The 23,998-nt window shown below is 39.4% G+C and overlaps 1 protein-coding gene across 8 annotated transcripts in view; it reads left to right on the top strand.

Annotated features, from left to right (window-relative positions):
• Nucleotides 1-23,998, top strand: part of BEGAIN (brain enriched guanylate kinase associated) — a 164,144-nt gene that overhangs the window by 104,095 nt on the left and 36,051 nt on the right. For 7 of the 8 annotated variants that reach the window (XM_052783183.1, XM_052783181.1, XM_052783182.1 and 4 more), the window contains one exon: nt 5,389-5,455. In XM_052783183.1, the coding sequence (XP_052639143.1) occupies nt 5,389-5,455 (67 nt within the window). Of the gene's footprint in view, nt 1-625; nt 683-5,388; nt 5,456-23,998 lie in introns of all 8 variants that reach the window. The other variant, XM_052783184.1, reaches the window with a different exon arrangement.

The raw sequence follows: 23,998 nt of genomic DNA, 5'->3' as shown, positions 1-23,998 counted from the left end.
TGAGGACTTTCCTAAACTGATGTAGATAATTGAACTGTTTGATTTAGTTTGTTGGATGAGTCAAAACAAAATTTAGAATGAATCATTCCAGGGCTATACCCAAAGAAATATTTTTAATTCATTGCAGAAGGCAAAAACCAAACCAAAACAAAGCCACATCTATCAAGAGCAGTCTGAAGGTTCTCCATATTGTTTTCTTGCTAACAATATTTTTCCTATCACTTCACTTGGAGCAGAGCTATTGAAACTAGCTTCGGTCTTGACATAATTTTGTTCCAATATATTTCAGCTATAAGGACAGGAAACATTGGTGTACTCTTTTCTCCCGAAACATTATTTCAGGCACAGCTGCCATAAATCCTACATTATATTTAGCAGAGGGGCTGACCATCCCACTTCTGTTAAAAGAAAGGGTCTTCCTAGTCAGTAGGAAGCCTCTTATCAACTTCACTGGGCACTAATAAGTTAAGCACCCTTCAAAACTCAGGCCAGAAAGTCATTTTTTGCTCATGGCAAAGCCTAGCACTCATACCAAATATCAGATTAGTAAAACTGACTTTCCAATATTCTAATGGAACATTGTAACATATTATGAAGAAAACTTATATTCAAAATTATGTTTCAGGCAAGTGATTACTCCCCTGAAGACATATCATATTGGAAGCCCAAAATATTTTATGAGGTGAGCTTTAAAAATGTTTCTATTGAGAATAGCAAGGCATACTGCAAGTTGAACAACTAGATTTCTCAACCTGGAGAAGGATAACGTCTGAAACAAAACTGTCATCCAAAAGCATGTCAGCAACATGTCACAGAGGAACATTGGTATGAGAAAAACAAGGAACTAGAATTAGTTTCAATAATGTGTCTTTTGCTTTATTCACTGCACAGGGAGAGAAATTTAGCCCCCTAATAAATAAGCCCTGTGTAACAAGATCCCACTTGTGTACTAGAGACTATTTCTGTTATTAAACTTCCATTACTGTTAAAGTGCAGAATTTTTCCAAGAGGCTGAATGGCCATCCTTTTCTACTCCTTTCTGAAAGCCTTTATTGTCAATTTATCCAGACTTACCTGTGTTGCTGCTAGGCCTTCCCTCTCTTACCCAAGCAGGGAGGTCATTTACATGACTTGGTGGCCAAGTTTTTGACCTCTCTACAAACAGAGGTGGTCTTTTTCTTTGGGCCCAGTGGGAGCAAGATCAGGGCAGTGCTGAGTGGCTTTGAAAATATTAACTGTAAAGCATAGGTTCAGCTTTGAAAAGTGACTGAAAAGAGATTGGGCATTTTATATACCTCACAGTGATCCCCTATCTGACATGATCGGCATGGGTCTTTTAAGTAAAATTTTAAAAATATTCAAATACCAGTCTTGGAACCAAAACTGATCTCCAAAGGGCATGTTGCGTTTCCTGCTTTAGACCCTACCCCAGGTAACAACTTGGCGAGGTCCCCAACCCAGCTTTTACCAGAGAGTAAAGTTATTTTAAGATGCAAGAAATAAACCCCTACAAGCATATATATAGCACTGAGATTAGCCCCCACACATAATTGTTTCACCAAAAGCAAGACATTTCATGGACTGAAGGGGTGTTCTGAACAGGAATCCTGTAGCGGTATTAGCTTTGGAATAAATGGGGGAAAACTCTCTTGTTTTCATAAGGAAGTCAGTGTAACTTGTGACAACAGAGAGGGAAAAGGTCTTTTGAACAAGAAGTTACTGTTTTAACAGTCACCCTTCAAAGCTAAACTGCACTCTGGGTGAAATTCTTTTCTTTAGAGAAAGTCAGCCCAAGCTTGTGTTTTACTTTAGATATATTTCATGGCCTTAAGAGGGCTTGAGACTGAGTGGAAGCAAAGAAACAGAGGCTTTTGCAAACTTCCTCTTTAGTGGTGATCTGCAGTCTTTCTTAGAGAGGAGTGTGTTGCTTGCTGGGTTAAAGCACAGATATGCAATATTCAATTTGATCAGAATACTTTTCATCAGGCCCTAATTTAGGTGAGAACCTAAACATGCACTTAATGCATGCACATATATACACTGGAGGCACATGGGCATCACCTAATAATAATATGAACAACACAAAAAGCTTTCAAAAATGATAAGTTATTGATTCACAGGAGTTTATTCTTAAAACAGTTTCACAGGGTAGTGAAGCTGAGCTATTCTTCACTTTATTTACAAAGCCAGATTCACAACATTAAAATGTTTCATACTTCACAAGGTTCAGGTGTATTTTTTCCTCAAAGAGGGTTAAGCTACCATTTGCTCATCTGATCATTTTCAAATTGGAATAATTTTCCCTATTCCTCCTTTATTTAGTGTTGCCCAAAGATTGATTTGATTACCCTGTTCCTCTTTTATCCCTTTAACACTTTCTTCCCTATATTTCTGGGTCCGTTTCTCTCCTTGCCACCCACATTTGCTGACACTTCTTTTGGCACAGTGGATTTCCAATTTGGGTTTTATGCGTATATGTGCATGTGTATGTACTTGTGTATGTGTGCGCGTGCTTGTGCTTATTTTGACTATCTTTTCATAATGTTCTCAATAGAAACACTTTTTGAAGCTCAGCTTCCTACTTACTATAGATTTTTTGCTTAGATTGGATTTTATTTTACTGGGAAAAGGTCAGTTTTTTCAGTGCAAAATGAATGTGTTTGTTAGAGAACTAGGGTTTGTGGGTTACTTTCACCTAAACATATAACAGAGTAAAATTTGCTGGGCGAAGACAAAAGAAGTTACAAGCAGAGAAGCAGATTGTAATAAGCTCATGCAAAACCCCTCTACCATCTATGGATGGAAGTGTTGCCAGCCAAGAATAATTATATTAATGGTAACCAATCTTGCAGTCATCCATATCAAGAGAAAAACAGTGTCAACAGAAGCTGAGGAGCAAACCCAGTGATATGTTGCCCCAGTCATAAGCCAGATATCCAAGTAACAACTACTGCTGGTAATTAATGATCTTAAAGATAGGGAAAGGGAACCTTCAATGTCTCCCTTGAGCTCTCCACATAGGTCTATACTGCAGAACAGACTAGGGTACAGAGAGGCCTTAGCTAGAAAAGTCCTGAACTAATAATTTTTTTCCGCTTTTCTTTCAGGAATTTATGCAGATGCTTTTGAACCCGTGCAAACTTTTAGGAGGTTGCAGGTGCTAAAAGTTTATATTGGTTTTACACCATGTCTAGTTGAGCTGCAAGCTGCCTAGGTGCAAAGCATGTTTAACATTTTATTTTGTCTTACTAGAGAAAAACAACAGACCATGACAGACGAGATACTGGGGCACCTCTGGTCTCAGCCAGCAGGCCCTATCTTACTTTTCTAAATCCTTGTTCCTTGCACCACAGCATGCAGCCTTACCAGCAAAACATAACTATGTTAGTGCTGAGTAGGTGTTTGCAGGCGAAGCCAGTTTAAGCCTCCTTGCTTCCACTGGTTTACCAAGATCATCTCTGCCTTCTCCTTTGCCATGAAAAGCTGGGTACCAGGTACCCTAAGATTTCTCTCTGTTGTGTGGACTCTGGTTAAATAACTGTGAAAGTCTCAAGTATACCTAGAGCTGCACAAATAAATATCTATACAGAGGCTTAGTAGCAAATGCTGCATCTAATAGGAGCACGGACAATGCAGAGATCTGTAAACTTCAGTCAATCCTTTAAGTCACCTGGGCTTTTACACAATGGCACTGTGAGAACTGGTGAGAAATGACCAAGCCGCAGATTAGTACAAGTCTCGCAGATTTTCAGCCCATTTGAGTCACCAACTTAGCAAACACTCTTTACCACAGATCTGCCTTACAGGGAGGAAATCTCTTCTCAGCAGCTCTGTAAAATGTACAGGACACTGCAACTTCCCTCAGACTCACAATGCATGTTTGAAACGGCTGCCCTGAGTCTGGGCTGACCCTCGGTACCCCAGGGAGTTTCACCCGTGGGGATGTCATTATTTCTGCCCACAGAGCAGCTGTCCTCAGCACAGACCTCTCCTCCCAGGTCTGTGCAGCAGATGTTATGGTATTACTGGGAGCCCCAGCAGGAGCTCTGCATGCCTCATGAGGGGCACCGCAAGATGCTGGCCTGCCCCCGAATGGAGAATTTTGATCATTTAACTGGAAAGAAAATCTCCATGGCAACAGAAGCAGGGAGAGACACTTCACTCTCAGGAGGGGGTGGGCTGGACCCCTTGGTTAGCAGCCATGGCATGGTTCAAATGCAGGTCTTTGTTCCAATTTCAACAGTCAGTCCTAACCATACGATAAACCAAAGCAACTTCTTTAATCCCAGTCCCTTCCTGATCATCATGGAAATTACATCCAGATCCAGGCTTCTCAGAGGAAGTGGCTTTCTGCTGAATGAATGTGTATTACATCCGAGTTCACTCTTACAGTGAACGCACTTGCCCATTACCTAAAGTCAACTCACTGCTGAAAGTACTTCGACCTATTGACCTAAGTTAGGTTGATTCCCAGTACAGACATATAGATATATTCAGACAAACTTTTTGCAGCAGAACTTCTAACATTTGCTTTAGATTTTTCACCTCAGATCCTGCTGAGGTGATATGTACAAACAAGAACAAGAAGCTACCCTCCTTGCCTTCTGTGAAGAAAAGGCACAGCTACTACCAAAATAGCGATATTTTTCCCACAGGCTGCACGGCTTGTTCATTACAATACTGAGGTTACCATCTAAGCAAACTAAAGATGTACAGACTGAAACTTTTCTTTGATGTATTGCTCTGGAATAAGCAGGGAAGTCTCATTTTGTGAGTCCATTCAACCTCTCAGTGCTGATAAAAATAAATACCCACCTTTTTCCAGGCTAAGCTATCTAAATGCATTTCCTGAGGAAAGAGGATGTGTTTAGCTCTTGAGAATAGGCAATTCCTTGAACTTCTGTCAAAAGAAGGAATATTGTCCTCTAAGTCATGTGGGGATGCCCACATGTCGCTTTTGCTACAGTCATTAGATTTCTGCTGCAATTCTCCTTATTAAGAGCTCCATAAATCTTTTCCTGTACTAAGTATTCAGCTCAAGCTTCCTGTCTAACATATTATTCCTGAGCCTGATGTAAAGCTACAATCTCTTTGTGCAAGTTCCCATGCTGCAATGCATGTCTGCACACAAGTGCAGAACGGCAAACATATTCACTTCCTGGTGGAATTTGCTGCTAAATATAGTAAGCAAACATGACATAGAAGTTTGCTTAGGAAGTAGGTGGTAATTGCATTTCAAAGAAAGACAACCACTGACTGGGAACAGGAGTGATAAGAAAATAGATTTCAAGTAGTGCAAGCCAATGTTTTGTACTGATGTGAAAATTACAAGTAAAAAACTACACGAAAAACAATGCATTCAATTACATGATATCATCTTTGTTTTAGGATACAAAACAATTACCTAGCCTTACAAAGAATTAATCAGGATCTGGAGGATAAACTTTACAGAATGGTAAGTTATCATAAGTGAACTTTTTTTTTTTATATTAAATGTGGTTTTATGGTTCTGTCACAAAAAATCCCTTCATGCTCCAAATGCAGTATGCTTAAAAAAGATATATGCCTTTATCAGTATCATGATCTAGAGCTCAAGCTGTGTACGACGGCATAGCTCCATCAATTTAAATGGAGATTGCATTGGCTGATGATCTGGCTGAGTAAATTGTACCTTTAAAATAATCCTGGTTAATTTAGTTAATAACTTCATGGGTTTTAAATATTTATGTTTTCATTAAGTAACAAATTTAAATAAGGTAATCTAAGGTTTTCTCATGCTTCTTAGATACTTTCAGTCAGCTTTTATTAAGTGATTTAATAGAGCTTGGATGGTCTGACTTTTATATGCTGTCATAACTATCAATCTCAGTGTATTAATTTCCGATCTGCATGTGTCTGCAACTACAATGTCAATGTCACTGTCACAGGCCAATTAATAACTGAGTGAGGAAATCACTGCACCATTTATGGGCTCCACATCTAAGACTAATATTGCAAGACACAGCACCACTCATTCAAAATAATTTGAAGATGTTAAAAAAACCGACAATGCCTTTAGTGCCCTGGCTCATTGCTAATGCTGCTGGGACATCATACTCACTGTTAGGAGAAAATTTACAGAGAAATGTGAGGGTAATGTTTAAAGAAGGAAGGAATGACAGTTTTGCACTTCCAAAGATCTTTAGGTCGTGAGCACAGCCTGAGCTGCTTCCTCCTCCCCTGGGTCAGTACGATCAGTTGTTCCCTCCTCCCCTTCTGCCCAGCCCCGTACCCGGCACCGCCCCAGCAAGCACAGTGCACACACACAAATAACACGGTTTATAGGTCCTGATGTACAGCTATAAGGATGCTAGGATAAGCCCACCTTTTACATAAGTGTCCTATGTAACATTTGCATGGGTGGGCAGCTTGAAATGAGGGGAACAGGTTACTGTGCTTTGAGAGTAAATAGGGACTATGGCAACATACTAGAGAGACACCAGCCTTTACTAAGAAACAGGAAACAAATCTTTGAAAATGTCATCGTTCTTATCTCAGGAGTCTGTTTAAATAGCTGACAATGAATAGAGTACTGATGCTTTGTAACTGGCTAACAACAGGGCAGAGTTACAGCTGGGTTATATGATATTTGTTCATAAATATACGTATAAACACTGTACAAGCGTAAATAACATTTGATCTCATGCTATTGGGTTTTTTCCTCCACTCTTCCTTTGTTATATTCTTTTTCCTTTTACCCAAATCACTTAGGGATTTTGTCTTCATCTGTGGCCTAGCAGTTATTACATATGCACTACAAAAGATAAATAAAGTAGAGGCATTCTGACTGGTAAATGAAATAAAAAGATTAGAAACATAGAAGGAAGGACTCCAGAAAATCCATGCTTTTTTATCAGGTATTTCAGATCAAAGCAAAGAATTTTTAAACTGCATTTCAGCATCCACTTAAAACCCTGAGAAATTATTTCAGAGAACAGCACAGAAAGAAGGAAGACTGGTTCTATGGAGCACTGTACCTTTCTTTCTCCCACCAATATGAAAGTCATTGAAGATAGCTTTAGAGCCTTGAAGAAGATCAACCAGGCTCTGTACGCCACTTAACTCCAGACTGCTTTGCCTTCTGAAACACTGAAACTGAAGACATAAACCAAAACAAATGTCAAATGGCAACTCTATTAAAAGCAAAAAGATGAGGAAAATAGTACCATATTTGATTTAGATCAGCCAAACCATTTGATTTTCAGGGCACTCCAAAAACCTTCAATACTTCAGAGAAAGTTGGATTAAATAACAGCTGGTCTGGTTAATCAACAGCTTATGGTAGACTGGGCTCTTGGATACCTTTCTCTCCCTTTCCTGCTTAGGAGGAACAGCTGTGTTTATTTTTTTGTCTAATTTAGTCAGTTTGCCATTCCAAAATCAAAAGCCTTTGATTTCTCTACCTTTATACAAATCCAAATATATAAACCAGCGGTTTACTTTCTCCCTCTGTCTCCTACCCCATCCCTCTATATACACACATATTTATGTATACACACACATATATATATACACACTCAGATTCTTGCACAAGTTTTGACCATATAATGTGTCCAAATGCAACAAGTAGGGAAAAGAAGACTCCCGGCACAGTGGTCCCTCGTTCCCCCTGCCTGCAGGTGACCTGGGATGCTCCCAGGAGACTACTTTCTCCCTGCCCTTACAGGTGACCCACAACTCCCCCTCTCCAGGGACTGGCCCCAGCTCATAATTCATCTAGGACTCCACCTTGGCCTCCCTCTTCTAATGTTTTTTGGTATCCTGAATTTTAAAGACTTTCATGCCTTCTATTGGTATAAGGGATGTAAAAAATAATCATTAATTCATCAGCAGTCACAGAAAAGAAGCTGAAGTAGCAGTTATTTTTCTTCTAGGCTCTGCTTCCTTTTGAGTGCTAATCTATAAAATATTTAAAAATATTTGAAAGCACACTTCTGATCACAGCAAATGGTATCCAACTGAAACCTCTGTCACGTCAGAACTCAAAATAAAAATGTAAAATATAAACCACAGTGTCTATGTTGGCTAAGAGCTAAAAAATGCAATCCTGAAATCAGGGGAGACTTTGCTGTATTAAACTGGGGGAGACTAAACACATGGCACAGTAGAGGCAGATGTAGCACAGAACTAAAATTCTGCTGTCACTACTCATAAAACTCCTGTTCTTACCGCAGTCGGGGTCTTCAGCTGGAGATTTGTTTGGTCTTGCAACCACTGGTTAAACAGGGGAATATACAGGCTGTCTTCTTAAATAATTAAGATTTATAACTCTTTTATTCCATTCAGATGTGGGAAAAGACTAAGCAGAGTCCTCAAATTTTGCACTGTGATTCCACCACAGGACTGTTCAGTTAAAGAACTTTTTATAATATCTAGTTCCAGTTGTCACCAGTAATCTTCACTTTCCCTTACAGTTTTCTGAGTTTCCAGAGGGGAACCAGCAGATAAATCAATGCACCCACTTTGTAAACCCTTACTCACACATACCCCTTGGTCTGCCAACCCGTCTCCTTGAGGGCCTGCTGCCAAACCGAAAGCTCCGGTTCTTCACAGTGTCATCCCCAGTTCTGTTGGGTTTGGTTCCTGTTTTTAAGGAAGGAAGTTTCTTTCTTCTCCCTCAGTGCCAGTTCAGGACCTGTCGGTAGCATAGACAATACCGAGTGCTGTCAGACATCAGTTCAGACTGCTGTCAGTCCAGACATGTCTGGACTCCTACACTCTGCGGTGTAGGAGATGCTGGGCACCAGCTCCGCCAGCCCTGCCAGGCTCCCCAGCGCAGCCCCAGCCACTGGGGCTTTGGTTCTCGCCTCTGCAAAGCCAGCATCATCCCTCTGCACACAGTGCACTGTACATTTTATCATCTATCAAGGTAAAAACTGTTACATCACAATAATGCCTCACTTTTCACTTACATTAAGGCAGGCTGGGGGGTGTGGCTCAGCCATAAATTTGGAAGAAATTATTATATAAACCAGCACTAAAGAGGGATTTGTGTTAAGGAAGATCAGGTCTGAAATGCTGCACTATCTGAGCACTGCACTGATTTTTATCCTGTTTCTTCCTCTGCCTATGAGCTGGAGAAGGACTAAGAGGGACAGCAAATACTTTAAGAGTATTTAATTAAGAGTTGTTTATCCAACTCTTAAATATCTGGGGCTTTCCAGTCTGCTGGCCACAATATATACCTAAGCATCTCCAGCTGGGGAAATCCAAAGATGAATTAAATATGAGCTGGGCAATTTTAAGTGGTGCTCTGAGACTTTGTGTCAGGGGAATGTTATTTTAAAGGAAGCAGCTTGCTGGGTGCCCAGGCCAGGAAGGTAAAGAATATGGAAAGTAGTGAGGAATTTGATGAACAATTTCAGTCAGGCATTAAAAGCATCTAAGTACCGAGGCCAGCCCAGTGCTTTGGCTTTGGAATTTAAACCAGTCACTAGATTGCACCTGAGTCTCCCATAACAGCTACCAGTCACCCCATAATATGGTTTAAATCATAAGTGAAAGATGAAGGCAATGGAGAAAAAGCCTATTTCTGACACAAACCTAAGGAAAGCAGGAGCCCAGCATGTTTATGTTCTTGCATGGAACATGACGACTTTGACAGTGACTTTGAATGGAGTGATTTAAAGCACATCTTTTTAATTTTCTTTCCTTTATGAAGATTAAGTTCCTTCCCCCCCACTGTATGGCCCATGAAAATCAAATAGAGATGACCTAAATATACTTAAAAGGATTCGCATCCCAAAGACAAGAAAAGTTTAGAGTCAGCTCAACCTGACAGGCTCATTTGCTCACATTCAGTGAAGACAGCTGTGAATTTCAAGAGAAATTTATACTGGTTGGTTAGTTAAGGCAGAAGCCAGAGAAAGTCTGTGCTTTGTGGACTAAAACAACTGGAAAATAACATTTCTAAGGAAGGAAATGACCATAAATGCCACAGAAACTAGTCATTTATAAAAATAGCAGTTGAAAAAATGCATTTTAAGAGGACTTCAGGTTTCATCTTTTTATCCTTACAGGCATTTTGTCCTAAAGATCTCCATCTCTCACTAACTCTTTTCAAACTAATTCTCCAGGTTAAAAAATTATTGCTAAATAGGTGATAGGACCACCCTTTTAAACCTACACACATTAACACCTGTAGCAACTACACAGGCTCAGACTGAGTAGATCCATTAGTTTTGCAGTCAAATAAATGAATCCTCCTGGGTAAATTGGGAACATGACTCCGCCTTGCACGAGCAGCAGGCTTTCAGACATCTTCAGTCCTTTCTCTCTCTCTCTCTCAATAGAGATTCAGTTCCTATTGTTATCCCATTGTTATGCAGCTGGCAGGGTGATCCTTCTTCCCAAGGGACTCGTAAGGCAGTCCAGCCTCTTCCTAATTGCTGTAGATGAACACAACATCATGAGAGACTGTTCTGGAAACCACTTTCAATTTTTTCCAAAGCCATGGGACTATTCTTCTACTCTCTCTCTCCGTCTTAGTAGGACATCTTCCACAAGTACGAGAAGCCTAAGGAAGCTATAAAGTGACGATGGACACTTCTCACTTCCAACATCATCTCTGCTGCATGATGACAGAACTCTTTCCTTCTCAACATGTGTCTTATCTCTTGGCCCCCGGTATGCATTTCTGATACCTGAGGTTTTCAATCATTTTCTTCATCCTGATCTCCATGGGCTGGTCTCTGTCTCTCAGGGCACCTCCTGGGGCTACCATCTTGATCAGCTGGAAATAGAAAAATCTGTTGTTTTCAAAGTAGCTGAAAATAATAGAAATATTTCTGGGATGTGGGTATCTTTGACCTTTGCACTTCTTGTAAGTGCCTTGGTCCTTTGTGATTATCTGCCAATTCACCACAAAGAAAGGGAAAGCAAGAAGTAAGAATAAGCCTGAAATGGTGGTCTGTAGCAGGCACTTCACATCTCAAAGTCCTTCACAAAAGCTGGTGTCATCTATGAATGTGGAAAACAAGGCACAGAAGAGGGAAGTGTCTTAGCCAAGGTCATCAAGAAGCAAGGAGCAAATTTCCACGTAACTTCTAGGCCTTCTCTATCCAAATCCACTGCCTACAAAAAAGATCAAAAGACTTTCTAGGTTCTCTTAGATCTAATTTACAATGCCAATTACTTATCTTGCGTTTACAAAATAAATAAGAAATGGCAAAGACAGGGTTTATCATAGAAGAAAGAAAAAAAAAAGCATATACAAGAAGAGTATTTGTCCATTTAGTCTAGGTCCTTATAGGGGGTTTCTGTCATCTGTTTCTATAATCTTTTTTATTTCTAAATAAAGAAAATTACTTCTTGGAAATAGTATAGCATCTACAGAACTCAAACCCATGTCATTTTTTCTGTACAGGAGGGAATGTGGAATTAATTGAGATAACAAAACAATTACTTTTGTGGAGAGAAAATGAAAAGAGGGATGGAGAAAGACTGATTTGTATATTGTCTTATTCTAATTGCATCCCTTATGCTCACAGAACAGTACTACAGTTGTGTAGGATCATCAACATCATAAGATCTTGAGTCAATTTTATTATCACAAGTGACCTGTACCTCCAGCAGAGTCCTTTTTGCTCACTAGAAATGTAATATGTGACCTTGTACTTTTTTCTTTTCCTCTTTCTTTTTTCCTCCAGAAACAAACATTTCTTCTTTCAATCTACTGTCACTAACACAGCCTCAGAAGATACTATTACATTGACTTCAGGGAATTAGCATCAATCAACACCATCACTATTCCCTCCAGCTATAATTTATTTAGCATTTTTATTATCCAGCAGGATAATAAAATTATCTACCCTGGCAAGGCATACCACTGATGTGAAATGTGGGAGACAATAGGTACACAGAAAGACTATAAGTACATTTTGTCAACTCTATCTCAATTGCTAGTAGAAAGAGCATAGGCTGTGAAGCTAACTAGCTGGCTTAGAAAAGCTTTTAATAAGCTGATAGGTAAGATATTTTTTTCAAGCATAATTGCAGTGCTGGAGGACACCAAGGAATGTGATGGCAAGTAAGTAAAACCATGCCTCTGGCTTCCGACAAGTTGGTCCTGCTGTCAGTGGGGTTAGCAAAGAACTGATTATGTTCATTTATAAACAGCAGATCCTCAGTGCTGCTGGTTTCCTAAAGAACTGGTCCTAAGTCGGCAGGATAAAACAGTTATAAACTGGGAAAAAACTTTTTGCCACAGAAGATATCTAGTGCCTGGAGTAAAGTCCTGAGCACTTGAAAAAGATGAGCAGCCAGCATGTGCAATGACACCCTGTTCATCCATATTTTATATCAAAGAGTGTACCTAAGCAGAACCCGGGCTAGGAATGACAGGACCCTTCCCCAGCCTAGGGCCAGGTTTGTTTGCACACATTGAATTTAGATAAAGTATCCCTGTTTATAACTTAAATTTGCTGCTCAGATTTCCATTCCAAAAGAGCTGGATAAAAGGCAACATGTGCCTTTACCCTGAGCTCATGTTAGACACAGGGTATTTGTTGAACTGAAAACCTCCAGAATATTTCCAGATGACACTGTGACAAGAAGACCTTTAGCAGGAGGTGCAGATGTAAGCAGTCTTTATTATAATGTCCTTTAACTCAGTGTATGCTGTGTAGATTGGCCTTATTTCAAATAAGGAGCAAACCTCTACAGCCGTCAGCGTTAAGTTGTATGAACTGACGTACCCTACTCAGAAAGGCAATATTCCTACTGACCTCAATCAATGCATGCTTGCCCCCATGAAGAAACATTAAAGACCAACACTAGTACACTTTTGTACTGGGAAGAAAAATAATCATCCTGCATATGTTTTACAAATCACTTGCAAAGAAAAGCATGCATTTACTTCACAAGCAGCACCTTGACAGCACTTCACTAACCAGATTTCTTTCTGTGATACATTATTAATTATACACCAGTGTCACTGCTTTTTTTTTTTCTTCTACTGGTATGGAATTACATTTCAAGCCTGTGACATGGGGTAGTCAAGGAAACAAATCCTTATAAGACCTTTGCTAGTACAAGGTTGAATATGAGTTTAAGAGCAAATCATTCTTCAAGTGAAATGCCATAGAGCATGAGATCAAAATCCTCAGACAAAACGCTATCGCCCCACAATGTTATCTTTAATAACATTATACTGTTTGGAAATCAGGAAGAGAAATCAGATTCTGCTGCAGGTCATTTTTTTATCAGAAACCAGTGTTGTTTATTAAAAAGGATAAATTCTGTAATTTAACTCTGATGGACAAATTAGATCAGGTCAGTAATTTAGGCTTGAGGCTACACATCATTTCTCAAAGAAAAAAGTGCTGCTTATTTTCATAGCTCTGTTTTGCAGAATAAATCTTTTAAAGTGTTATGGACACAGAAGATGCATTGGTAGCACATCTATATACCCAGTTCCTCTGATCTACCATAAAAAGAAGAAAATGCCAAGCTTGAACATCCCACTATGAATTATATTCCTCTATTTTTCTTCTATCAAAAGGTCCACAGGAATCAGAGAAAGGGGTTAAAAAAGTAAACCTCTATATGCCTAAACTCTATCCTCCTCCTCTTGCAACTCTTTTAGTAGAGGGGCAAAGTGGATTATAACAATTTCAGCTGACAAATAAATATCTTTCCTGACAAATACCTTTCTTGCTTTGTCTTTCCCTTGGTATGTCTTCCTGAAATCCATCCCCAACTCTAAATGACTTTTCCCCTCATTCAAGCCAGGTTTTTTTAATCCTTTATGTCTCGGAATAGCCTTGGTCCTGGACTTGGATCTTGGAAACAACTGACCAGGTATACACAAGCACATCAGAATGTCTCAGTAAAGTATTTTCCCACTCTTCTCTTCTGTGATTTCTTAGCTATGTCTTGTCTTTGTTTTCTGTCTCTTCTCGCTGATAGCTCTAAAGGCATTTGAGAGCAATTGCCTGAAGTATCTTGCTGGTCATGTGGTATGTGGATTTCACTATCTGCTGTATCAATTTGTTGGATTTTCTTAAAACTGTTTCCTTCCTAGCCATATTTTCAGTCCTGCTGCCTCTATACACTTCTTAATTATTGCAGAAGATATGTATGGAAAAATACATCTCTGTATTTTGGAAAATTATTAATATCCCAAACGTTCACAATCTGACTATGGAATTTTTCAATGAGCTTAATTTAAGTAAAGTCATACTTTTGACTATTCTTCCCCAATGTACCATAGAATAATCTGGCATGAGAAGGATTAGAAAAGACTTGATTTAATTATATGCTCTGTCTGAGCAAATACAATTCAATTAAGGAAGATGTGATTATTAAATCTAAAATACATTAGCATACATCAATCATCTGTATGAGCTTTAAATTAATAAATAGTTCTTCTGCAGTTAGCCAACTACTAGACAGAGAATCAGAATTAAAACCTCTAATAAAATTAGCCCAAGTCTCTCAATGTGTTTTTTAAAGCCTAGTTTACTGACTGAATCTTTATGCATCAGCTGTAGTACTCTCAATGAAGTTTGTTCCAACGTTGGGTGATGTTTAAGTAGTAATGGATTCTGTTTTGTCACAAAATATAGTTTTCTGTGTTGCAGAACTAATTGAAGAGAGCACAGTACAATACATTGGGATGTTTTTGTCTCAAATTACCTGATACTTTCAGGTTTCTTTCAAAACTTCTAAACTTTCCTGTTTAAATATTTTAGCAATTTTTCTTTCAGATTTCTAGTGTGGATACAGAGAGATATCAAAGAATGCAGTGCGTACATAGACAAAGGACATCAAATACAGTAAAACTTTAATTTCTATACAAGATGCCAGGAAGGCAAATTAAAGGCAGAGATGTCTAAGTTATCAATTATTAAATCTATCTTATCAAGATAGATTTAATTCCTTCTAATAGGGTGCAGCCTTTCAATACCCAACTCAAGATGCTAATGAGAGGTGTCTCAATGAGGAATTCAGTTTTGTTAGATCTCCAAAAACAGCCTAGTAAGAAAATGTAAGGAGTGCAAAACATGGCTGAGTCAACCTGCTGCACTATGATTTCCCATGTGTAAAGCTCAAACCATCCGACTTTATGGGCTTGACATGAGGAGGAAGCTGAGTGAGCAAAACCCTCCCCTGGAGCCACCCCAGGAGTGGCAGTACCCCTCTGTCCTTGGCTGGAGTCCTGGGACAAGCCCACCCCACAAGCAGGAGAGAGTCCTGCACTGGGTACTGCCAGCAGGTCGCAGAAAGCAGAACTTTTTCTCCTCAGGCTGAATGTTCCTGCTTAATCACTCCTTTTTTTTTTTTTTTTTTTTCCAGTTATATATTTCTTCCTAGAGTGCACTGGGGAGGGAAATAGTCTGTAGGCAGGAGACATGCCAACAGCCCTGCGTGAAGCTCTGCACCAAGGAAAGCAGCTGTCTCCTCTTCCCTTCCCAGGGTGACTGGAGAATTATCTCCCTGTTAGATGCCTCCCCAGTACCTGCTCTGCTCCTCTGTGAATTTTCATACTGTTATATTAATGTCTCCACATCTCAGGGTTCCCAGTTACAGTGATGCAGGAGCTCAGTAAATATAACATCACGGGGAGAAAATTCATTTGAACGAGGCTTATTTTACTCCACAGTGACACACGTAATTGGCTTTATCTGCTGCAATGAGATTTTGATAAACCCTCACTACATGGTCTTGCCCAACTTTCCATTGCTCAACTTCCAAGAATTTTTCTTCTGGGTATATAGCCAGAGGTGAAAAATAAAGAGTGAGAGTGAGAATATATTCCATGAGGAAGAAGAAATACAGGCCAGAAGCCCTTTTGGAAGAGAGTGCTAAAGGAGCATGGATCTGCCTGCTTCTTCCAGCATTTTAACTACATATACTCTTCCTTAAGCTGATTAACACAATTCTAAAGGCTCAGAGATTAGAATGAGGAATTTTAATGGCAATTTCCGCACAAGGGCTAATGCCAGCTAGCTTCACTGTCTCCAAGGAAGAGTTCCCAGTAGACTGCTGAAAGACAGGAGCCATCAATATAATTCCTGGTCAGAGAGCCTCCCTATCCTACAAGGAAAATAGGATAGAAATCAGGATGCCCAGGAAAAAAGTTGCTAACTAGGCATGTGGCTTTAGGTGGCAAATCTGGGCTCTGTGGAATCCTGATCCATTTGCTATGAGGAAAAGAAGCTGTTTGGTTTAGCTGTACTCCGCTAAAGCAAATAGAAAAGTACAGGCTGTGGAACTGGTGAAGTATGCCAGCCAGGCTATCAGCCTAAATAACAAAAAGGGGATTGAAAGGAAAAAAAAAAGTGTTCTCATTTGCTGTAAAATCAAGGTGTCAAGGATAAAACCAATCCAGTCATCAAGGGGTATGAAAAGAGACTCTCTAGCTGCCTATATGCTAGCGCTAAGAATCTAGTAATAAACTAGAAGAATTAGAAGCAATGTGTGTGCATTGGTGCCGAACTATGACTGAAGCTCATGGAAAAGACCTCATGGAAAAGACTTGTGTGACTAAAATGTTAAAATTAGCTTGTTGGGGATAGATCAAGTGGATTGCAGAGCTTGGGCATGGCACTCTGTATTGTGCCTGGTGACTCTAAAATAGTAGTCTTGAATATTCCTCAATTATTAATAGAAGGCAGAGGCAGATCACATGCTAGTCTGTGCCTGCTACAGACCATAACGCTGCAACGAGTTGTGCAATATCTCTATAAACAGCTATTTTCAGCACACAGGTGAAAAGGATTCTGTCATCTTTACCTTTAATGACCTATGCTGATGGTCACCTACAACCAGTACAGAGTTCTTTAGTAGTGGGTAAAAAAATTATAGTAACAATTTCCTGATTATGAAAATGCTGCATTAACATGAAAGAATTCTCTCTTAGCCTTCATTATGATAAATACAGGGACTCATCTTTGAACTAAAATGAGTTGTAGCTTAAGGGTAAGAGATCATGAATTTATTACATTTGATATCTGTACACAGAATAAAATCCAAACCAGTGATATATGTATTTGATGCAAAAAAGAGTGAATCTTGCAAAACTGATAATTATTTTGAGCCAAACCATCTGGGAGAAAAGATTTTAAACATTTATCAATCACCATTCACATTGTTTTGCTAAAAACAGAACTCACATTTAGGAATAAAAGAGAAGAAAGCTGTGATTAAAAAACTTTAAGAAAAGAAGTAAAAATTGCTATGTAAAATGGAAACTGTACAAGTAGCAAGTGGAAAGAAGAACTGTTAGCAGTCAATACCAATTACAAACTCTGAAATATAGACAATAGATAAAGGAAGCAAAAAGATACAGGAAAAGAACTTGTAAGATATTAGGTATCATAACGCAGCTGAAGTTCATCTAACTAGAAGAAATGTAAACAATGACTTTGGTATTTACTACGCATGGTGGAGTGTGTATTGGCTTTAGTACTGTAATGGAGAAGTCAATGAGCTTTTTGTGTGCAGGAAAATAAGATCTTTTATATCATGACATGACAAAATATTTTGTATTTTGATAGTAACTGAAGATGATAGGAAACACAGATAACTAAAAATGGATGGTTTTAATTTTGCAACTCTTTATAAACACAGTTTCAGGTTTTGAAATGACCGTATCAAACATAAATTTGAGGTTTTAACATGTATTACTAAGAAATCTGAGAACCATGGAGAATTTCTAGAAGATTGAAAGAAAACTAATATGCCATTATACAAAAAAGGGAAATACAATGAGCAGTGAACTAGAGGTCTTATCAATTTTTTTCCTAAGAGCTTCACTCTCAGCCACCTACTAGATTTTCAACAAAGTTAACACAAGGAAGCACTAATCAGAGCTTAAGGCAAAACGTGTGCTTCATGTCACCTACTTCTGGCTTATTAATTAAATATAAGGGCTCAGCTAGTCCCCGGGCTTCTCTCTAGTCGAATAAGAGGAAGAAACATCTCCACAATGTGACTGTCATCTTGAAACAGGTGTCCAAGTACATGGGCATAAACACCCTTTGGGCACACCTCTTCCACTGACTAGAGACTAGACAAGCAGCTTTATCCAGTGCCTTACTTGTAGATGGTGAGGTGAGGTTAAGTTATGAGAGATGAATACCAGGCTCCTGTGACTGCAATAATACTCTGTCATTCAAAGCTATTAATCCCTTCCTATGTTCACCCTGGGTATCTGTGTTTCTTCTTTTGTGTCCTAAAAGAGAAATACACCTAAAATGATCCTTCTTAAGGAGAAAAAAAAAGACTGAAGACTTCAAAAATTTAAGTAGAGCAGAAAAAAAGATAGTCCTGTCTGTTAAAAAGTTGTGCCATGAAATTTCATTTTCTTGAAAACAATGTATCAAACTGGGAAGAACAGCAAAACAACTATTAAAACCAAGTCAAGAATCATTACTTAAGTATGCAGAGCTTTCCTCAAGGGCCTGAAGCATACTTCCTTTTCTAAATATGGTTTTCGTATTTACAGTGCTCTGTTAAGCTAAGAGCACTGCAGAATTAGCAGATAGCTACCCAGTGCTAGGCATTTATGATGAGAGTTTCAGGTGCTTTTCTTTTTACATACATTATCTAAACATTATACTCATACTCCAGGCATGATTCTCTAAGTTCAACGTCAATAACTGTTTGGTAGTATGCAGAGGTGAGAGGATATGGTCTTGTATAGATGACTGTACAAGTAGGATCCCTAAATACCATTCTATGTTTAGCAGGGTACAAAATTCCGTATTTTGCTCTTTCCTGGCTTAGCTGTTACTGTTGTTCCAACAGTACTTTTTTAAACAAAACAGTTCCTCTACCAAGGCCTGAGGGTTATAAAAGCTTTGATTCATTAAAAAGGGGAGAGCAGATTTAACCTGAAGTGAGCAAAGGCTTTGCACAACCTGAAGGGTGTGTCTGTAGCTTAAAGTCTGTGGGTTTTTAAATCAAAATCTGATGAGCTCTAAGGGCTTAGATCATCCTCTTCTAAGGTCTCAATTGTTGGAGAAAGCCTCAGAGGAAGGCCATTTCTACAAAGATCCTCCTACAAATTTTCTGAGCCTCTCCACCTGCTATCATCTTTGCTTGCAATCTTCCTCCTGCCAAACACGCCAAAGTCAGCTCAGCTTTGTAGCAGCGTACTGGGTTTTGAAGAGAGTTGCTGTAGTCCTATGCTGTGTGATGAGATTGCAGTGTGTCCACACATCTTTCCCCATCCTACTCAGACTGTGTTCCCTCCTCCTGCATCAACAACAGATGCCCTAGAGTAATTCTGCAGAGATTTCCAATACTGCCACATGGGAAGTTCATGCTCATGATGTCAAAATCTGCTAACACAATTAGGAGAGACCGAGATTCCTGACTCTGTCTTCTAAATGATTGACTGTCTCAGAACTTTCTATTTGTGCCATTACACTGTCAAGTGAGTCTCAAGCAAGTATTCACCTGGAGAGGAAGAGTGACAAGATCAGGTTTAATAGTGTCAATGTAGGTTTCATAGTATAAATGCAACAGTTAGTTATTTTTAAGCGTAACCTTGCATCCATAGATTTCAATAGCAAAACTCTGGGGGACAGATATAGGTACCAAAGTCAACTCTTAGCTGCAACTTTTTCATGTTGAAAATGACTCAGTAATTGGATGAATACTTCCTTTTAATGAGATCCATGATTTTCTACTCAAAACACAAAGCTCCACCCCACACCTCTCATTCTGGAGTACAAAATGTGTTTATTGGCATATAGCTGCTGCAGGAAATAGTAGGTTGGAGGGCTCTTGACAAGGGGTTGTTGCTTTTTGCTGTTGGGGGGGGGGGGGGTGACAACACAGTTTGTTTGCATAGGCTCAAAAATTCTGTAAATCCTTATAAAATTACATCACTTCTTACGGAGTATGAAACACTGTATTTTCACATTCCCCCTAAATTAGAAACGTATGCTGTATACTTGTCCTGGTAACACATAAAGAGTCACCTGTGTAGAAGAAAGCTGAAGCTAGAGCATGAGGTACACAAGAAAAGTGGCCTCAGTAGGTGCCCTGTTACAGAACAGGACCAGCTATTGTCCTAGAGAGGACGGTATGAGTACAAACATAAAGAAACCACGCTTCCAGTGGGCTGAGGAGAGAGTAGGATACCACTGATGGAGAAGAAAGCTTTAAGTCCAGGCAGGGGGGGTTGAATCCAAGAAGTCTTCAGATGATTGACAGCCTTAATGGGAGCAGGCTGGTGGTTGGAAAATGATGGGTAGACAGAAAAGAGGAATCGTTTCTTCATGACCACAGTTTGTCAGTGGGAGGTCTGGTCTCACACTGGAAGAGTGCAATAGATTGTGAAGTGGAAAGAAGTAACAGGAATTGACAGCAGAAATGAAGAAGGAGCAGAATGGTGATATAAACTGCTGTCTTTATAGTAAAACGGAACCCTGGAGAATAACCTGTTTTCATGAATTTTCTACTAGAACTCCTGAAATACAATCAAACACCTGCACCAAATGAAAGGTGCCAGGAGGAAGGGAAAACGCTCTTTGTTGATATCTTCTATTTTGATGTGTTTAATAACTGTGTAGCTGAGTTCTGCACAGCTTGGCTCTGGCAGCCAGGGTTATTAAATACCATAATAGACAAGTTAACTGATAATTTTATAGAAAACATTAACATTCCAGATATAGAGATTAGCAAGTTTGGCAACTTTGATAGAGGCTGTATCAATCATTTGTATTACTGTGGCACTCAAACTTTTCTGCCCTGAGTCCCTGGGTACAGTAAAAAGAATTAAAATTCAGCAGTACAAATATTTAAGCATGAGCCAAGTTAAACAGAGGGAGGTCTTGAAACAAAATCTTCTCAGCAGGACATTGTTGTACAAGGAGAGAGTTTTTAAACTCAAAGTAAAAGCTCTTAACCTAAGTGACTTTATACAAGCAATTAAGGTTAACCAAAGGGCAACATCAAAAAATATTAAGGCATAGCTTATTACAGCATACACTGCATAAAAGTTTCTGAATTATATTAAATTAGGATGCCAAGAATTTTAGAGCAGCACAGATTGTTTCACAGGGAAAGGATATGAAATGTCAGTACAAGCAAGGACTGGAGAGGTATCTTGGACATGGCACTTAAAGGAACTTTGAAGGCAAACTTTTATACATGATCTAGCTGGGTTTTCAACAATTCTATAAAGCTAAGCATATAATAATAAGTCCCCAAAGTGATCAGAGTAGGAATAATTTTTTAGCACCCAGCTGAGGCAGACAGAGTAGAAAGCCTAGGAACATAGCTGTTAAAATATCACAAGCATCTGTCAATCCTGTCTCATCTGCTGTGTCCATCAACAGCAGAATGCTTTTTCTCTCTCTGCTAAGGTACCTTATAGCTATCTCTAATTATATTTGTTGCAGGAAGACAGATGGTCTGACTTTTAAAAAAATATATATTTCCCTTATTATATCACAGTTGGGGAATCTGTTGGTGGAAGGAAGACTTTGTATGCAAAACAGTCTGGATGAGATTCATTCCCAAATAAAAACTCTTCTGACAATAGTAACACAAAAGTAGACCTTACCCTTCTGAGCTAGGAAAAACCTTGAACACAATTTTAAACTTGCCAGAGCCCTCCCCGTTAAGCTCAACACACACTAACACTCTTCCAGTTAATCAGCAGATACCGCCATCCGTTCTCATTAGACTAAATCAGTTCCCTGGGAGATATCCCAATAAACTGGTGATCCCAATTAAACTCTTTCCAATTAATTTGCTCTTCATGGGGGTTTTAGCGTTATTTCACTTAAATCCAGTCTGAGACTTCTGCTATCTTGTGTGTGACTTCAGCAGCACTTTTCCTATCAATAAGGGCTAAAGAATGCATTCCAGAGAAGGGATATGTCTTATGGAGGTGCTAATTTTCAAAGCACTTCCTGATATTTGAAAGTGTGGGTGTTGAATGGCAAAGTGCTTAACTAGATTGGAATAACCACAGCCTCACTCACCAGTTCCCATGAGTGGTTGTCCTATTGCCTCCATGGACGCCAGGCTTATTTCTCTCAGGCATCTTCCACCTTTCCCTGTGTCCATCAAATTTCCTTCCCAGAGCAGACCTCTCCAGCTGCTGTACGCTCACAAAGAAAAATTACAATTTACTCAGTACTTTTCAACTACACAGGGCTGTACTTAAGCCTCTCTTAAATATGTTATATACAAAACCTGCACCTTTTCCTTAAGCATAATAGTGGTTGGTCATAAGTGACTGGCTGTATGTTTGCAGCAATCATCTAGGTTTAGGGCTGAAACTCCGACACCTGCTTGGCCATAATGAAGAATGAAAAATGCCCAAGATGGAAAAGGACAGTTTCTTGCATTTGCCAACCCCCCAACTCTTAAATTTGTTTTTTAACTACATCTCCCCTCAAAATATAGCTGATGGATTTAATACATAATTTTTTAACAAACGAGTGTAGAAGTCAAATAATTCAAAAGAGTAAGCAGCCAGGTGTCTACAAGATTAATTCCTTCATGAAAATTGAAAAAACACCTTACATTTGCACTATGAAAAAGAGGATAATTTAAACATATTTGTACAAAAGCCAAAATAAAGGGCAAGCAAATCTTATATTTCAGTTATCAGGTTAATGTGAACACGTAACTGGGAAAATACATGAACACATTGAGTACAGACCAACTAGGGCTCTACCAAAAAGGCTTATGACTTAGGCCAGTAGTTACTATCTTTCACTTCTGGTAGCAGATGCCTTCTGTATCTCTTCAAGCAAGTATCGAATGTTTCAGTTATTACTCATGGCCTGAACGTAGAACCGGCTACCAGTGTTCCTTATACCTGGGTCCTGTTACAGTCAGCTATACCCACAAGTATATATTTTATTCTGCTATCATGTACATATAGCAACCCAGACAATGCTGAGTATCTCTACCCATAGAAGCAGAATTAGTGAATTTGCAGAAAAGCATAACAGTTAATTCAGTGAAGAACAGCAAGAATTACAACAGAAACGTGTCTGAGATACACATGGCTTTCAGGCATATGATTCTGGCATATGATTTCAGGCACACCATTTCCCCATGGAAAGGTGGACAGAATGGGTTTGTGGGGAATTCAGATTCAGAATAGGATAGATTTGGGCAGGTTTGGAACTGGATAGACTTGGAAGGGTAGACACAAAAGTCATTGAAAAAAAAAAAGATTGCATGACAGACAAAGAAGTTAAGTAAGTTAAAACTGACTTAAAGAGAAGGTGCCAAATATGTTCTGCACAGGGAACAGAAGGAAGTTACATATATGTACTACTAAAATAAGAAGGAAAAGGAAAACAGACATAGTAAAAATGAATCATCAAAATGACTATTTTCATAGGGTTCGGTCATCATTCCTGGAAATTAGTATCACTGACTGCAAAATTAGCAAACCTGAATTCTTTCTGTCTAGAAAAGGTTTGACGTTTGCTGGCTTAGGAGGGGGGCACAAGCACAGGAAACAGGAGACGACATGGAGGGCATACATTTATAGTATGGCCTCAGGACGACATGGGACAGTAGTCAATGCACCTCTCAAGTAGCCATATGTCCCTGCTGCTCCTTGTAGTACCAGGATCAGAAAGCCTCACTCACCAGCGCTCTCCACAGCTTCCTTTCTCCTTCCCTTCCTGGCCTTTATCTCTTTTCACTCACAGTGGGCCCTGGCCTTCACCTCCTCCATCTTCCTTATCCTCTCCCAGGAGTTTGGAAAGGAAGGAAGGAGAGGAAGGTGGTTCTTGTGGGAAATGGTAGGGATTGTCAGGTACATGGCATACTCCAGAGGAGTGGGGGAAAGAGGGTAGCAGCCTGCGACTCTTGTGTGGATCCCCCCTGAAAACCTCCTTGCCTGCTTCTAATCCATCATCTACAGTTCTTCCAAAATCCCAATACAACCTACCTCAGTGAGATGTTTGGGCCAGTTTTGCCACTCAGATATGAGGCTGGCCTCCCATTCCCAAAGGGAAAGGGTGAA

This window comes from Harpia harpyja, chromosome 3 (genome assembly GCF_026419915.1).
Source record: "Harpia harpyja isolate bHarHar1 chromosome 3, bHarHar1 primary haplotype, whole genome shotgun sequence".
Classification (NCBI taxonomy): Eukaryota; Metazoa; Chordata; class Aves; order Accipitriformes; family Accipitridae; genus Harpia; species Harpia harpyja.
This window is presented reverse-complemented; position numbering and strand designations above follow the sequence as displayed.